Here is a 14735-nt window from a genome sequence, read left to right as displayed (position 1 = left end):
TTCTCAGTGTTATTAGCGTTGTGTTTGTGAGAGGAAGTCCGTCCAATACTGAGCACAGTGGCCAGTCTCTCTATAAAACCTCAAGATCGTGCGGGAGGATAGAAAAAAAAAGAGCAAGATTTTCAAGTGTTCCTCATTTTCTGATGCTTTGGTATATTGAACTCACCGCTTTATCCATTTGGTTGTCGTGATTAGCCATTTCTCTGCTTGGAAATCCACATTAATCGCTGTGGTGAGCAACAATTTTCTAACAACTCTTCTGGTTGCATTGTTAAATGATATGCTGCTTTTTTAAAAAATAAGGTCAGTGTTTGCCTACTATTAGAGTTGTTAATTTAACAGACAGATTAATATAAAGACTAACGTGCGTGCAATAGATGCTGTGCAGCTTTATGATTGCTGTGGCATGAATTTCAAGTTCGATATATACATGTATATGCAATAAAATGCCATAGATTTTTAAACTAAATCTTTCGATCATATCAGTATTAAAGTGTTCAATATTCACCACGAATCCCTGCAACCTTAGCTCTTTCACATTGATCCGACTGGCCTCAATTAGATTTTCCCTCAACATTTCGTATACACAATCCGACCTGATCAGTGGTAATAAAGAAATGGTTCAAAGCAGTCAACCTCGCGGGTTCCTTCGCAGTACCCGGATGATTTAACACCATACATTCCACTTGCCCACACACATGACTGAGGCGGTGGCATTCCATGGAAGCAACTGTGCAGCCAGCACTATGTGTTCCAAAGTGCTTCCAGCTTATAGGCCCCAATGTTAAATTCAGTTAAACAAACATATTTTACACTTAATTACCTCCAAAACAATTTAGTTTAAGAATGGACTTGGCTGGTGTTAAGCAGACATTTGCTTTTCCAACTTATATTTTAATTCCACGCGGTTTATTTAAAAAAAAACGTTATGTTTGGGGCCCAAATTACTGTTATACAACATTGCTGTTCATTAAAAGAGAATACAACACCTTCAATCGTCTGGTTTTGTTTTGTTTCAGAATTGAATTGCTCTTTGATTTGATGTACAAACAGCATTACGTCAACATATGAATATCAAATCCGACAATGTATAGGCAAATATTGTCTTGCAGACTGGGTCAAAGGTTAATACCAAATTATTTTCTTTTTCCTCAAATAATTTTCAACAAATAGTTAAACCAGGTTTAAGATTCCATTTCCTTGTTCATTTAAAATAAAGATTTGAAATAATCACTTTTTTGATTACAAGTGAATTGTTTATTCGGATTCGATTGCTCTCCACGCTGTTAGTAACATGGTGTTCATATTCAAATCTGAAAGTTATTGATAAGAAAGAAGCGAAAAGACTCGTTGATTAACATATATTTGAATTGTTTCATCACTTTACCGGGATCTCGGGACAATTCACGCTGGTCTTCAGCAAACAAATAACTTTTAAGGACCGCCATTATTGCCGTATTGACATGTAGTTTATCGCAGAAATATTGCATACATTTAGGTTACATACATGATTGACACCAGCCTTCTGCGGAGCACTAATTGTCCACGTTGAAGAAGGCAAGCAACAAATCAAGAAACTATCACCCGAATTAAAATTAGCCCCCACGGGGCTGTTTAATCGCTTTAAGCCCCTTCCTATTACACTAAATTGTATGATCCACCCCATTAACTTTGCTCGACGTTTCCTCACCCAAAACTATACAGCAACAGATCGCCACAAAGCACTCAACACATGGTGCTACATGTCTTTGCCCCGATTCAGCACGGTTTAAGAATATTTCATTCCTTCTCCTTTATGCTGGGAATTCCGATTTTATGAAGAAGGCATTGCTCTTAAATCAATTATAATTCAGTCTATAGAAAACACGTTCTTTAAAATCAACTGTGAATTATTTCTCAAGATTCGGACAGCGTTAATTTAATTATTTGAACGTTAGCCAACGTTTGGGGTTTTCCACCAGGATCTTGTCGATGGCAGACTGAGGGATGCCTCTCTGCTTCATTTTCGGGACAATGTTGGTGAGAATGTGAGAGAAGCCGTGCCCTCCGTACTTAGTTAACCTGTTCTTGGTGTGAATATCATGGGCCATTAGCAAGTTATCTCCATAACCTTCATCAGCCAGGAAACGGATCCTGAAAGTAATAATTGCATTTGCTGGTCAACTCAAGACAGGACATAAAAATCGAAAGAACTGCGAATGCTCGAAATCAGAAACATGAAATTGATGGAAAAACTCATTACGTCTGGCCGTGCAGAGAAAGCAGACTTAACGTTTCGACCCTTTTCCAGAACGTCCTTGAGTTTTTGCTGAGTTTTTTTTTCCAGCAATTTCTAATTTAGTTTCAAGTCAGGACATATTTTCCTTATTCAAATAGCAACCCTTGTCTGGTGTCCCTCATGAAACCTTCTTTGTACGGTCAGGCATAGTGTCAATCCGAAAACAAAATATACATAGCGCACGAATTCCCAATCAAACCACATAACAAAAAAAAACTAGCATTTGTGCAGCGCCTTTAAGTTGGCTAAAACGTTCTATTGCACACACATTACCCAGCAACATCTGCCATGATGCCAGAGAAGGACAAATTAGGGCAGGGGATTGTGGAGTAGTAAGGATTCTATAAGAACGAGAGAGAGAGGAGTGAGGTCTCGGGAGATTTCCCGAGTTGAGGACCTGGGCATCAGCAACCAAAAGTGAGACCATAAAAATCGAGGATGCACAAGTGACCAAAACTGAGCAGCAGATATTTTAGATGGGCCAGCCCAAAGTCATAAAAATAGGGAGGGAGAGGGAATTTGAAAACAAGGATCAGAAATCCAACCTCAAGTCATCGCTCAACCTGAAGTTAATGTCGGTCAGCAGGCACAGGGCTCATGGATAAATGGAAGCTTGTTGCGAATTATGATATGGGTAGCAGCGTTTTGGATGTATTTATGTTTACCGCCTGTCAGCAATGCACTGTAATTTAGTCTAGCGGCAACAAAAGACATGAATCATGTTTCAGTCGCAGATGAGCTGAGGCATGGCGGAGTGGGACTCTTCAAATTACCTTGAAGAGCTGGATTTCTGAAGTTGCTATCCCTCAATCCCTGAGTCCTTGCAGCAAAACCAGAAGATTGATCACTGAGCAGATGCTCGTGTTGATGTTAAATTAATCGAAGGTACTATCAAAATGACCATGGGGCTTAGGGAAAAAACAGCTTTGGTTAATGCAAGACATCATTTAATCTTGGTGAAACACAGTGTATACAGGAAATAATTCCCAAGCTTGTTGCAAGTATTAAAGAAAAATTCCCATGTTGCAAATCCAAAGGAATCACAGCCAGTGGCATTGAATGAATGTCAAGTGACATGTGCATGAATTCCTCACCAGTTTTCTTTTAGGTGTTTAATGTAGTTAACCTTGCCATGAAAATATAATCCCTTATTATTTTGGTTTAAAGTATGAGTGCGTTCAAGATTACATCTTCATCGTAATAACAATGAAACTTCCATTGAAGCGCGCCGCCCTCTTTTATTCTATACTCTAATGTGCAATGAACTAACTTTGCTCTCCAAGTCAAATGTTGAGCCGATTTACCTAGCCACCGGCACCGTCCACCTCTCGCCGAAAACCATGTACCCTCTACAGCGGGCAGTCAGGATGTTTCTCTACGGCAAGTTGTCTGATATCAATATTTCGCAGCAGGGCACTGTGAAAGACTTGTTCGAATGTGTATTTTACAGTTAAGTGTTCGCAAAGTAAATGCCATCATTATAACTCAGATGTCATTCCGGAAAGGAAGATTACTTGGTGGAGAACGCTCACCTAACCAAGGGGCAGCGCTCCGAAAGCTTGTGACTATAACCTGAAGTCGTGTGACTTCGGAGTTTAACAAATGAGATTAATGTAAAGATTAATGTTTATCTCCACTAAACATCAAAACTTTCTTTCTAAGGTGTTCGAGGCGATACCTACCAATTGATCCTTTCAATGTCACAAGGCATGTCCACAGCAGGGCAAAACGCGTAATTCAGCAATTCCACGCCGAATAGGTCATATTCCAGGTAACTTCCCAGTTTAGCAAACTCCAACAGTTTATCCCGCTCAAGTATGGTCCTAGTAAAGATAAGGTACATATGAAAGTGCATGTGCAAACCTACGATTTCAAAATTGAACCATATTCTAACGTATCGCCCAGAGCCACTTGATGACCAATGTTCATCATTTTCTCTTCCCTTGCATGCTTCGAAACTGATGTGGCTCTCAGCTAGTGTGCTATCAATCCAAATACGAAAGGTGGAATTATACTAAACCCCAGCACCTTCACGAGCCCTCTGAACATTAGAGTCTGCACCGATCCGTTTTACTGGACTGGACAACACCAGAGATATTACCGGCCCCGAAGTTCACGATCAAGAATCAAAACGATGTTCTCTATCCTTAACCTAAGTATACTTTTAAAAAGTTCCTGGTGGGACATACTGGGTCACCTGGACGGTGTTCTGACATTTTTCGATCTAAACCTATCCCTCGAACGCAGTTTGCTTTCTCACAAGGTAGCGGAAGGAGTTTGTATTGCTTTTCAAAGCCTGAATGGAACCCCTTTTGTCAGAATGCTACTAAAACAAGATTAATCGATACATTCTAACAGATCCCAACGTTTCGGGGGCGGGGGTGGGGTGGGGGGTCCGATGTTAACAGGTTCTTGGGTGCTCAGCACGTTCTGAATACGAGCTGGTGAATGGCTAATTCTCAGCAACCAATCACCAGTTCCTGTGGTAGGGGACAAATCGCTCATTTTATACTTTAAGAATTACAGTCTACCTAAACATTAATCGAGATAACAGATTCTCTTTATGTGTCCACTTGCTCTGAGCGATATCAACCCATGCTTTTATTTAATAAAGCCAAACAAGTTCAAATAATGAAATGGCAGGTACACACCAGTTTCAGTAACCCCAGAACACGGTAGCCTGTGTGTAAACTCACTGCAAGGACTAAACCCAACAGATGAACTGTTACTTGCCTCATAATTTGGTCCGCTACAATAATTCTAACGAAAGGTCCACAATGTTTAGCACAGTCCACAGACTCTGTGCTTGGCCAGTAATATGATATCGTCGGCCATTTGACACATTAAAAATAACAACTGTTTTGTTCCTAGACTCAGTAAGGTCCCAATCCCATTAACCCTAACCTGCTGTAATTGAAAAAAATAAGTATTGCAGCAACTGCGCAGGCCTGGCAGCACTTGTGACACACACGCCGAATTGACTTTTCGAGCCGAATATGACTCTTGTTTGGAAGCTTAAACTTGATCACATGTTAATGAGGGATGAAGAAACAGTGGAGAACCACATCTGCGATCCACCCGGAAGTAACCTGCCCCACAGGTGAATAATCCACTTATTTCTCAAATGCAATCAGGGTTTTTGCCTTCATTGGGTCTTTTGGAAAGTCGATTGCAAGTAAGTAGCGGTTACACTCTGCTTCAAAACATACAAATATTATTTACTGGTATCTACCCCATGTTTCATAACAAGTTAATGTAACATTCCATTAAACCAATTTCTTTGTCATTCTTTCTTATGTCTTTTCGCACTGTCTCTAGGCTTCAATATTTGCTTAGTGTCTAAACACATTGTAAGGTGTATTCTGGCCAAAACACTTTTTAATTATTACTTTGACTTGTTTTCTATTGCTTTGATAACGTAGCGGTTGCTCTATTTGCTGTGTTGACTACTACTGCGCCATCGGGATATGAATGTCTAACTTACTGTGACTTCCAGGTCCCTCTCCATTACATCTTTAAGACTTTTCAACACGTTTCAAGAAATAAGCGTGATGCCTATTTTCCCATTTGTTCAGGAATACTTTACACGTCTCTGTTTACATTAAATTTTATTTGCAATTGTTATGCCCACGCAGATTGTGCCTAGTTCATTCTGAATTCAGGGCAAAAACAGAAAATCAATGATGATTGACTGATGGGATAAGATAATAACTACTCCTTAGGGGAGTTAAGGTATTGTGAGAGAGTCAGAAAGGTGTCTTAGAGATCGTTTTTATGCTGTTATAGTTTCTCATTTAGATAATTGACCTGGGGTCAGAAAATGAATGAAAATAATCAAACGTGCTGATGGTATTATATGTGACAATCAAGCTAATTCATTCATTCAATTCATTCATTCATTCAATGACACAGCTTACAAATTACAACAGTGGGTTGTCAAAGTTCTTTGTCAAAGCTAACACATTTCTCTGAGACTAATTGCACGTTTTAAGCTCACAGATATAAATATAGTATGCTACTCAATTGTGAGAGGTATCACAATAATTGTAATATTAATTAGACTGCAAATTCATCAGCAACATTAAATGAAAATATAAATACTTCTCAACTTCACTCTTCCTACTTGCTGGCTATTTTTAATATATTAAATCTCATTTTCTCTTTCATCACTTTATTCCTAAAAAAAATTGTTTCAAATAAAAATACAACTCAAGATGGCAAATTTTCCAATCAATGCCACAAAATCATTTACACAGAATTCACTAATGGCATAGTCCTGCTGCTCAACCATGTGACAAATTAGGTCTCCATATGCAGATGAGATAGCCTTTGCTGTGCTAGGAAGAAACTAAAAAATCAATGCAAAAGATCCATTGTATTGCAATGCTTGCAGAATTATCAGTGTTCTACAATATCATACTTGGAAGACCAAGCCAAAAGAAACCAAACTCATTTATCCATTCATCTTTTCCTCCCATTATTAGTGATATTGCTTAATTTCCGAATGGCTCAAGTGCAGTTAATGATCTACCAATGAGTTATTAAGATTAAGACAGCAATGGCCAGGAGAGTTCCAGCTTGCCATTTACAAATAAATGAGCTAGGATCAGACGTCAGCCTCTCAGCCCCTCAGGCCTGCCTCTCCCATTCAATAAGATCATGACTGACCTAATTACTTCACAATTCTGTCTACCTCCACTAACATTTCAGCACTTATCAATAATCTATCCAACTTTGGCTGATGAATAGTCAGACTCTGTTTCCACTGCCTCTTGAGCAAAAGAATTCCAAAGACTCAGAAATCCCTGAGAAAAAGCTTTTGTCATCTCTGTCTTTAAAGGGTTACTGCTTATTTTAAAGCACCGACCACAGTTCTAGATTCTGCTACGAAAGGAAACATCTGGTCCACATCAGCTCTGACAAGATCCCTCAGAATCCTAATTGTTTCACTTATGTTGCTACTTACTCTTTCATACTTCAGCAGATACAGTCCTAGTCTATCCAACCTTTCCTTATAAGACAACACATTCATTTGAATATTAGTCTAGGAAACCTTCTCTGAACTGATTCAAATACATTTCCATTTATCGTTACATAAGTAGACCAATAATTTGTAATGCATTGTATTAGTTTTCCTAATTACCAGCTGTACCTAAGTACTAATTTTTAGTAATTCATACAACAATGCAGCCAGATTCCTCTGCATCTCAGAGATTGTAATCTCTCACTAATTAGATTGTTTGTTTTATTATTTCTGCCAGAAATAAACAATTTCATATTTTCCCACATTAGTCTCTCTTTGCCAGATCATTGCCCGATCACTTAAATAATCTAAATCCCTTTGTAGCCTCCTATATCCTCTTCCCAATTTACATTTCTATCTATTTTTGTGTTTTCAGCAAAGTTAGCAATCTTGATCCATGCTGTAATGACTTCATTTGCCTCAGATGCCAGAACTGATCCCTGTTGTATATAACAACAAAATAACAAAGCCCAGTACAGTACAGAAACAGGCCCTTGGCCCATTAAGACCTGAATCCTATGTTTCCTAGTAATTAACATTTCTACCCTGGAAAAAGATTCAGACTATCCATTCTATCCAAGCCTCTCACACTTTTATATATTTCTATCAGATCATCCCTCATCCTTTAACATTCAAGTGAAAACAAAACAAGTTTGTCCTATCTCTACTCATAACAATGCCTCCAAACTAGTCAACGTCCTGGCAAACTGTTTCTATACCCTCTCCAAAGTTTTCACATTCTCTGAGAGTATTGTGACCAGAACTGTGCACACTATTCCAAATGTGGCTTAACTAAAGTTCTATACAGCTGCAACATGACTTGCCAATTGTGATGTTCTATTCCCTGACTAGTGAAGGTTAAGCATGCCTTCTTGACAACTGCATCCCCTTGTGTTGCCACTTTCAGGGAATTGTAGGCAGAGATCCCTCTGTACGTTGATGCTACTAATTTATTGGAATGTGTTATATGACACTCATTTATTTATTCTACCACTTATTGTATACTTCCCTCCTGCATTAGAGCTTCCAAAATGCATCAACTTGCATTTGTCTAGATTAAATTCCATCTGCTGTTTCTCCGCCCAAGGCTCCAGTCTATCGATATCCTGCTGTATCCTTTGGCAATCCTCTTCACCATCCACAGCTCCCAATCTTTGTTTCATCCACAAACTTACAAATCAGGCCATCTATATTCCTGATGAAGAGCTTATGCTTGAAACGTCAAATCATCTGCTCTTTGGATGCTGCCTGACTAGCTGTGCTTTTCCAGTGCCACACGTTTTGACTCTGATCTCCACCATCTGCAGTCCTCACTTTCTCTCACCTACATTCTCTTCCAAATCATTTGCCTATTACAAACAACAGGGTTCCAGCACTGGTCCCTGTGGAACACCACTGGTCACAGATCTCCAGTCAGAAAACATCCTTCGACCACCTCTCTCTGTCTTTTATGATTAAGACAGTTTTGTATCGACCTTATCAGATCAACGTGACATGAATAATTATATCTTGTTAACCAGAAAAATTACCCATCTATTTTTACTCTTCGGTACTTGGTAGCTGGTCAATTTTCCATCCATGTCAAAGTGTTACTTCCAACATGACAGTCACTTTTCACAATAACATTTGATGTAGATCCTTATCAAGTGCCTTCTGGAAATCTGATTATAGTACATCAACCTCTTTCCCTCTATTCATGGTACATGTTACTTTCATAAAATATCTCCAATAAATTTGCTATGATTTCCTTTCTCAAAATCATGTTGACTCTGGTGATTATCTTGAATTTTCCAAGAATCTTGCTATAAACTCATCAATAACAGCTTCCAAAATTTCATTATTAGAGATGTTAAGCTAATTGGACTGTAATTTCCTACTTTCTGTCTCCATCCCTGCTTGAATAAAGGAGTTGGGTTTGTTATTTTCAAACCTAATGGAAAATGCCCTGAATCTGTAATTTCCTGCTTACTGTCTCCATCTTTGATTGAATAAAGGAGATACAATTATTATTTTCCAACCTAATGGAACATGGCCTGAATCTAGGCAATTTTGAAAAATTAAAACCAATGCATCAGCTATCTCACTAGCCAACTCTTTTGTGGTAATATCTTTTTTCTTTAAGTTTAATACTATCTATAACTTTCTTATTAACCGCAAATGGTAGATCCTCCACTCGAGTTTTTCTTTCTCATTGGAATATTAGCTGTTCTGTGTATTGTGATCTAGAGGACGGTGGGAATCTGGAATGCACTACTTGGCAAGGAGTTGAAGCGGGAAACCTTGCAACCTTTAAAAATTTAGATGAGCACTTGAAATTCAAGGCCAAATGCTGGCAAGGGGGGACTAGTGTAGATTTAGAATAGTTTTGTTGGCACAGACTCAATGGGTCAAAAGGCTTCTTCTGTATTGTATGATACTTTGATATAATCTCTTAAATATCTACCACTGTATAATCTATTGACTTACTCCTTAACCTACTTTGGCAGTTCACTTTAGTTAGCTTTGTGATAATACTATTATTAACAAAGAGCCATTCCTCTACTATTTCATAGCTTCCTGTCCTTCCCAAATGTCATGTATTCTTTGACATTCAGGTTCCAGTCCATGTCATGCCTCAGTCATGTCTCTGTAATGATTATCACATCATACTTATCTCGATCTGTTCAACTGCTATTTGCATTCAGACTTTTCTGTTGATTTAATCTTAGAATTCTACACTCTAACCTACCCTGTTAGAAATGATTTACATTCCTTTATTTTCCAATCAAATGGAACATTTCCTGAATCTAGGAAATTTGGGAAAATTGAAATTAATCCATACTATCAGTTAGTTTGTAAATCATTTTTCATATCAATATATTCCTGCCTTACCTGTACTCTTTAATTTACTACATTTTCCCAATTTTGATCCCTTGCTCTTACTCTAAGTTTAAAACCTTCTTTCCTTCCCCAGTTATGCACACTGAACACTGGTCCTAAAATGGTACAGATATAGACCGTACAACTGTGCAAGCACTACTTCAACATTATGGGTCCAAATGCACAACAAACCATAATCCATTTCTACCCCAACAGTATTTCAGCTCTGCATTCATTTCTCTAATCTTATTTATCCTGTGCCAATTTGCACATGGCTCACGTCATAATCCAGAGATTTGGTGCCTAGCTCTTCAATAACTCTTCCTGTTCTGCCTATGTCATAGGTACCTACATGGATTACAAAGACTGGATCCTCCCCCTCCAATATATGCTCCGCTTCAGCCCTGAGGTAATATTCTGAACGCTGACACTTAGGCAGGCAATGCACTTCTAGATTCTCACTGATTGTTGCACAAAATACTGTCAGTCCCTCTCACTATACTATCCCTAGTACTGCCACATTACTTTTTGTTTCCTCCACTTTAATTGCATCCTGTCCACATTACCAGTCAGTTAGTTCATCCAGATTGCAGCCAGCACTCTCATCCCGACATGCTCAAAGACCTTGAGACCTGTTGAACAATTGTAAAGGTGCTCTTGCAAGTTGAACAATTGCAAAGGTGTTCCTGTACTCTTCCCCTCTGGGTTCCCCCCCTCAGCCACACTCCCCTGCCTTGACCAAATCAGGCGACACTATCCTTACAGTGTGTGCAAAATAATGGTGGAATTTTCAGCATTCTTGATGTGCTACAGTGTCCGCAGTTGCCCTCCATTTCAATAAATCTGAGCCTACGTTCCAGGAGCCACAAACAATTACTTCTGACGTGATCACGTTGAATCACTGAATCCAGGAGCTCCCAAATGCAACACTGATACATTATCTATGCTGTCATCCTTAATGTGTTTAATTAGCTACTTAACTATTTCATTCAATTATTTATTTTAGAAATATAAAAACATAGAATACAGGTGCAGGGATGGGCTGTTCAGCTCTTCAAGCCTGCTGCATTATTCAATTATGATTATGGTTGATCATCAAACTCAGTACCCTGTTCCCGCTTTCTCTCCATATAATTTGATTTCTTTAGCCGTAAGAAAAATATCAACATCCTTCTAGAAAGTCTTCAATCATTCAGCTTCAACAGTTTCCAGTGTCAGAGAATTCCACATGACATTCTTTAGGTGGAGAAATTTCTTCTCATCTCTGGTTCTGGACTCCCAAGCAATGGGTACATCCTTCCTGCATCTACCCTATCTGATCTTGTTAAAATTTCCATGAGACCCCCCTCAGTCCCCTGCTCCTAACTCTCCCCATACATCTAATTCAAGTGAACCTTCGCTGAACTCCTTCCATAGCAACAACATCTTTCCTCAGATAATGAATCCAAAACTCTACACAATACTGCTAGTGTGATCTTACCAAGGTCCTATACAATTGCAGGAAGACATCCCTGATCTTGTACTCAAATACTCTCACTACAAAAGCCTTCTTCACTCTCTGCGCTGAAGAAGGGTCACTGGACATGAAACATTAACTTTGCTTTCTCTCCACAGATGTTGCCAGACCTGCCATGTTTTTCCAGCAATTCCTATTTTTGATACCATGAGCTTTCTTCATTGCCTATTGGTCCTTTATGTCCTTTATTGGTATACAAGGACATCCAGGTCTAATTGGACCATTCCTTTGCTAATTTAACTCCATTCAGATAATACATTTCTGCCTGCTTTTGCTACCAAATTGGATAACTTCACACTTGTCACATTATACTGCATCTGCCATGCATTTGCCTACTTAATTAACTTGTCCAAAGTGCACTGAAGCTTCTCAGTGTTCACCTCCCAGTAAAACCTCCCGCACAACTTCATGTCATCTGCAACTTGGAGATATATCACATAGTTTCCTCAATGAGATCATTAATATGTGTGCAAATTACTGGGATTCAAGCACTGATCCCTGCAGTACCTGACTAGTTACTGCCTGCCACCTGGAAAAAGATTTGTTTATCTGTCTGTCAATCGCTTCCCAATCCATTTTAGTACACAATCTCCAATGCCTTTTGCTTTAATTTTGAATGCTTCTTATCTTAATTGGGATCCTATCAAAGCCTTTTGAAAGTCCAAGTAATCCAAATCTACTGACTCCCCCTTATCTGCTCCATTAATTACATCCTCAAAAGAATTCCAGCAGATTGTCAAGCACGACTTCCCTTGTGGACTCTATCCGATTCTGTCACTATCTTCTTTTTATAATAGAGTCTAACTTGTTTCCCCTCTACCAATATCAAGCTAACCAGTTCACAGTTCACTGTTTTCTTTCTGACTTCATTCTTAAACAGTGAGGTTACATTAGCTACCCTTCTGTCCACAGGAACTCTTTCAAAGTTTGCCTTTAATTCAATGAGTATCTCCAATACCATTTCCCTGCTAATATAAATTTCTTTCAATTCCGACTTCCCATTAGGCCTGTGTTCCCCTATTTTTTGGGATGTTATTTGTAACTTCTATTGTGAAGGCAGAACAAAAATATGCATTTAATTGTTCTGCCATCTCTTTGTACTCCATTATAAATTCCCCTGCTTCAGACTGTAGGGGACCTTATTTGTCTTTACTAACCATTTTCTCTTTACATACCAATAGAAACCAATTTGACGATTGGTTTAGATATTTCCTACAAGCTCACTCTCATGCTTTATTTCCACCTCTTAATCAGTCTCTTTGTCTCCCCTTGTTGGAAACAAAACTGTTCCCAATCCTCAGGTCTGTTGTTTTTTCTTGTTTAATTTATATGCCTCAGCCCTGGATTGAATATCCTAATTTCCCTTGTTAGCTATGGTTTAACTACATTTCCCATTTATTTTATGTCAGATTGGAATGAGTAACTTTTACCATTAGTCAATGTTTTCCTGAAATTGTTGCCTATCTCCCACCAGTCTTTTAAATGACAATCCCCAATTTATCATAGTTGTACCTCACGCGATTTCTGTTATTTAAATGCAGGACCCAAATCTCAGGAACAATTATGTCATTCTTCATCTTAATGAAGAATTATACGCTATTGAGATCACTCTTCCCTAAGGGCTCAGGAATAACTAGATTGTCAATTATTCCTTCCTTATTACATTAGCCTGTCATGGATGGCCTTTTCTGAGTTGGTTCTTCAGTGTATTGACCAATGTTACTATTCCCTATACACTCTGAGAATTCCTTCTTAATGGTATTGCTACTTATCTGTTTTGCTTATATGTAAGCAGACTGGAGTTGGCCAATGCAGCTATACCTTAATTACTCGCATCTCTAATTTCCTTTTAAGTGCCTTCCCTAGTATTACTACTTCAGTTTGGGGAGTCTATATACATATTTACTATTTTATTCCTTCCATTTCCAGGCTCAACCCAAGGAGTAATACTATCCTAGAGATGTTCAGTACAAATCAGACCCTTTGGTCCAACTCATCCATGCTGACCAGATATCAGAAATTAATCTAGTCCCATTTGCCAGCATTTGGCCCATATCCCTCCAAACCTTTCCTATTCATATACCCATCCAGATGCCTTTTAAATATTGTAATTACACCAGCCTCCACCACTTCTTCTGGCAGTTTATTCCAGACATGCACCATCCTCTGCATGAAAATGTTGCCCCTTAGATCTCTTTTAAATCTTTCCCCTCTCATCTTAAATATATGACCTCTAGCTTTGGCTTTCCCTACCCTGGGGAAAAGACCTTGACTATTCTTCTATCCATGTCCCTCATAATTTTATAAGCCTCTATAAGGTTACTCCTCAGCCTCTGATGCTTCAGAGAAAACAGTCCCAGTCTATTCAGCCTCTCACTATAGCTCAAACCCTCTAACCCTGGTAACATCCTTGTAAATTGCTTCTATACCTTTCAAAGTTTATCAACATCTTTCCTACCAAAGGGAGACCAGCATTGCATGCAATATTCCAAGAGTGGCCTGACCAATGCCTTGTATATCCACAATATGATTTCCTAATTCCTATACTCAATGCTCTGACCAATAAAGGCAAACATACCATATGCATTCTTCACTACCATGTCTCCCTGAGACTCCACTTTCACAGAACTATGAACCTGAACTCCGAGATCCCTTTGTTTGACAACACTCCCCATGATCTCACCATTAAATATATAAGTCCTGCCCTGATTTGCCCTACCAAAATGTAGCATCTCATGTTTGTCTAGACTAAATGCCACCTGCCACTCCTCAGCCCATTTGCCCATCTGATCAAGGTCCCGTTTGACTTTGAGGTAACCTTCCTTGCTGTCCACTACACCATCAATTTTGGTGTCTTTTACAAATTTACTAACCACATCTTCCACTCCTGGTCACACTGCAGCCATGTCTCTGTATTCCCCACACTATCATATCTGTTTAGATTTATTTACGCAATGAATTCATCCATTGTGAATGCTCCTACATTAAGATACAAGGCCTTAAGGTCTGTCTTTTTAGTATTCTTAGTCCAATTCATTCTAGCTCTGCACAATTATAGC

At 38.8% G+C, this 14735-nt stretch overlaps 1 protein-coding gene across 1 annotated transcript in view; it reads right to left on the bottom strand.

Moving 5' to 3' along the window:
- Positions 1-1346: 1346 nt before the first annotated feature.
- The window catches only part of pter (phosphotriesterase related), a 38450-nt gene continuing 25061 nt past the window's right edge, over positions 1347-14735 (bottom strand). The window contains exons 4-5 of the mRNA XM_060824969.1: positions 3961-4101; positions 1347-2133 (exon numbers count right to left, since the gene is read on the bottom strand). Of these exons, the coding sequence (XP_060680952.1) occupies positions 1923-2133; positions 3961-4101 (352 nt within the window). The 3' untranslated portion in view covers positions 1347-1922. The remainder of the gene's footprint in view (positions 2134-3960; positions 4102-14735) is intronic.

This window comes from Hemiscyllium ocellatum, chromosome 5, assembly GCF_020745735.1.
Source record: "Hemiscyllium ocellatum isolate sHemOce1 chromosome 5, sHemOce1.pat.X.cur, whole genome shotgun sequence".
NCBI lineage: Eukaryota > Metazoa > Chordata > Chondrichthyes > Orectolobiformes > Hemiscylliidae > Hemiscyllium > Hemiscyllium ocellatum.
The sequence above is the reverse complement of the archived record's forward strand: the minus strand, read 5'-3'. Positions and strand labels throughout refer to the sequence as shown.